At 34.2% G+C, this 3,206-nt stretch overlaps 1 protein-coding gene across 1 annotated transcript in view; it reads right to left on the bottom strand.

The window, feature by feature from the left end:
• The window catches only part of wdr11 (WD repeat domain 11), a 153,299-nt gene that overhangs the window by 123,015 nt on the left and 27,078 nt on the right, over positions 1–3,206 (bottom strand). The window contains exon 3 of the mRNA XM_016567154.1: positions 1,888–2,054. Coding sequence (XP_016422640.1) covers positions 1,888–2,054 — 167 coding nt within the window. The remainder of the gene's footprint in view (positions 1–1,887; positions 2,055–3,206) is intronic.

Raw genomic sequence — 3,206 nt, 5'->3', positions numbered from 1 at the left:
TATAGGGCTGCAACAACTAATCGATAAAATTGATTATTATCGATTATGAAAATCATCGACAACGATTATCATTATCGATTAATCGGGTCTGCCCACAGTGCACGTCCAACGGAGTTTACATACTTGTCCAACTTCAGCCAGTCGCGTCAAATTGAAGCACTGAATTACTTATTTCTGTGGACAAAATGCATCTAAAATAGTGGAGGAAACAGAATGAGATGCTGCAGGAGAGTTACGTGATCCAAGCTACCCAAAATGTGAGAATTCTTTATTTTAAGCTTTAAGCTAATGCATTAGCGTAATGGCTTGCCCTGTCAGGCGCTTTAACAGATGCGTGTGCGTCCTCAGCGCAAAAAAACTTTCAGTTAACGGTCATATCCTCATGTATAAATGTCACAAATTCACGCGAGCATTTCCATTTTTGCATAAAGGTCCGTCCTGACAGTCTGCGTTAAATTTTAATCTTTACTGAATGAGCGCCAGAGTGTGCACGTGTGTCAGACAGACGGAAAACAGAGACAATAAATAATGAGCGCAAAAACATTTATTGTGCTGAAATTTCTGTTGTTGAAAGTTAAATTAAAGTTTAAAGGTCAAAACATTTTTTTGACAGATTCCTAAAATTCCTAAAATGTGTTTTCTATTAATTATGGCAGGTGGTCTAATAAATTGTTAAGCACTGTATGTTTTCATAGCATTCAGTTGGCACGTTTGTTTTAAGGACATTGGGCAGAATGTGGAATAGTGTGTTTTTGTCAATAAAATAAAAAAAGAAAATTGTTTGTTTTTAATTCGATTAATCGAAAAAATTATCGACCAACTAATCGTTTATCAAAATAATCGTTAGTTGCAGCCCTAGTTATTACTATTTCAAAGTTGAATTTTTGAACTGGTGGTGGCACTATAGAGTTGGTCCTAGAGACCCCAAAGTTGGTCAGATCACTATTTACGACCATCACTAAAAGTATGCCAAATTTAATCATTTTCCTGTTCCCGTCATAGGGCTGCCACTGACTCCAATTTGGAAGTAATAATAATAATAATAAAGTAAACTAAAGGCTTGGCCCCATATGTTACTAAGGTAGTTTATACTGCAATGCCTTTAACAAATTACTAATTTATATAAAAATATATTTATAATTGCCTTACAGTATTTTTTGATGTAATGCAAGTAAATAATTACTGCATTACAGTAATGATTATTTAATGAAAATCACCACGAAAATGGAAATCATGGCTATTAAAAAAATAAAAAATTTTATGGTAATGGGAATTTGGGCTGAACGTGCTTAATTCTTAATTAAAATAAGGTCACAATGCAAAACATCTAACCGGATGGTAATGAGAATTTCAGTTGAAGATGTGCTTGATCAACAGTTAATTAATCAAAATAACATCACAATGCAAAATATCTAAATGGTCCTATAGCAAGCTTAATTTTCTTTATGCAAAAGACCATAATATATAAGCTCTGCAATATCAGCAATATGAAATGAGCAAGAGTGTGATATGCCTTTATTTTGGCCATAGGCAAGAGGACACAGGCCAAGTGCCGCAGGTAGTGCGCTGGTCCTACTAATACTGTATTGCACAACTGAGAGAGCAATACATTAACTGAACAAATATTTAAATAAAATAAAAAAAACAAAGAATGTCTCTTGTGTGTGTAGCTACTTTCTTCAGCAATAAATTCATAACTGCCATTGTTATTTAAACAGATGCATATATACTATATACTATTTGATATATAAATTGATGTAAAAAGTCCATAAGTAGACATAATTTATATCTGTCATGATAAATACAATTCACTAATTTTGACTGGTGGTCTAAATAAATGTCTATTTTACTCAGAGCACAGAGTTTATTTTAACACAAGCTTAGTAAATAGGGTTCTTACCCTGAATAGGTTTGGTGTGTTCCTGGATCTCACAGTGTGCCATACCACTCACCACATCCCACACAATAATCTTCCCTGCTGCATCTGCAGATGCCAGGCGAAGACAGTAGGGTGCGCTGAGACTGTGGTGATAGTTTTCTCTGGACCATTTTACCTAATGAAGTAAAAATAGAACAAAACAACAAAAAAATAGTTTTTTTCCCCCCATTTGTATATTCTGATGCAGTTACTAAAGTGTTCTGAGTGGTTGTAAGCGTGTTGCTAAGGAGTTGGTCCAGTTAAACGAGCCCACACCTAAGACATCCTTAAGTTTGCATGGCCTCTTTTTAGTAAGTCTGTTTTTTTTTTTTTTTTTTAAGTCATCTGATTGGTGACTTTTCAATGATTGTTTAGAAAAGCACTCACTCATCACTCCTTAAAAAAAAACACATGATATGAGGTATAATACATGTCAGAAGCAAAAATGATACAGGACAGGTTATGCTGTGAAGTTTTAATGCTCTGGGTTAGTGATGTGAATAATCCCCCAACCCAGAGTTTAAGCACTAGTAAAGCACCACTGAACTCTAATAACAGAAAAGTAACCAAGTACAACCAATAAACCAATAACCAAATCACTAAAAACATAAATGTATGTTCAGTTATAATCAACAGATATTAAAAATCAAAATCCCAGACACAACAATGTCATCCCTATATCTAGGAAGAGGCTTGTGTGACAATCAATTAAATGTGGGTGCTAAAGACCAGGGGCCGTATGTATAAAGCTGCTCAAAGTAAAAGTTTAGTCTTAAGTGTGTCAATTCTAAGAATGACGTAATTTTACTCTTATTCCTAGACTTAACAATAAGAGTGATTCATAAAGGTTCCTAAGTGTTAAAAGAGGTCTCAGCTCCTAAATTATTTAAGAGAGCTGGAGAGGTCTCCTAACCTAGTTAGGAGTAATAAAATGGCAGAAAAGAGGAGACGACAAACACAATATATTGGACTTATATGATAATATGGAATTGATAAAACGATACAAACTTAATTGTAAAGATCAAAAAGTCTTTTTTGATAAAAACTTTAACTGATAAAGTAAAAAATTTAATGACCTCTTCCACTGAACAAGTCAATGCTCTAACAGCAGACATGAAAGTAGTAATTGTTTTTTTTTGACTGGAAAATTGGAAAAATGCAGCAATGCACCGGTGATGACACAGTAAGCAGGTTCTTACATATTGTGGCACTAACCCCACCAAACACAACAGTGGCCAAAAGTGATGTTTTGATTTTTTTTTTTATGACCCCACATTTCACTTAAACC

This window comes from Sinocyclocheilus rhinocerous, unplaced genomic scaffold (genome assembly GCF_001515625.1).
Source record: "Sinocyclocheilus rhinocerous isolate Xijiao unplaced genomic scaffold, SAMN03320098_v1.1 scaffold552, whole genome shotgun sequence".
NCBI classification, from domain to species: Eukaryota; Metazoa; Chordata; class Actinopteri; order Cypriniformes; family Cyprinidae; genus Sinocyclocheilus; species Sinocyclocheilus rhinocerous.
Note: the sequence above shows the minus strand (reverse complement) of the source record. Positions and strands in the feature narration are given on the sequence as shown.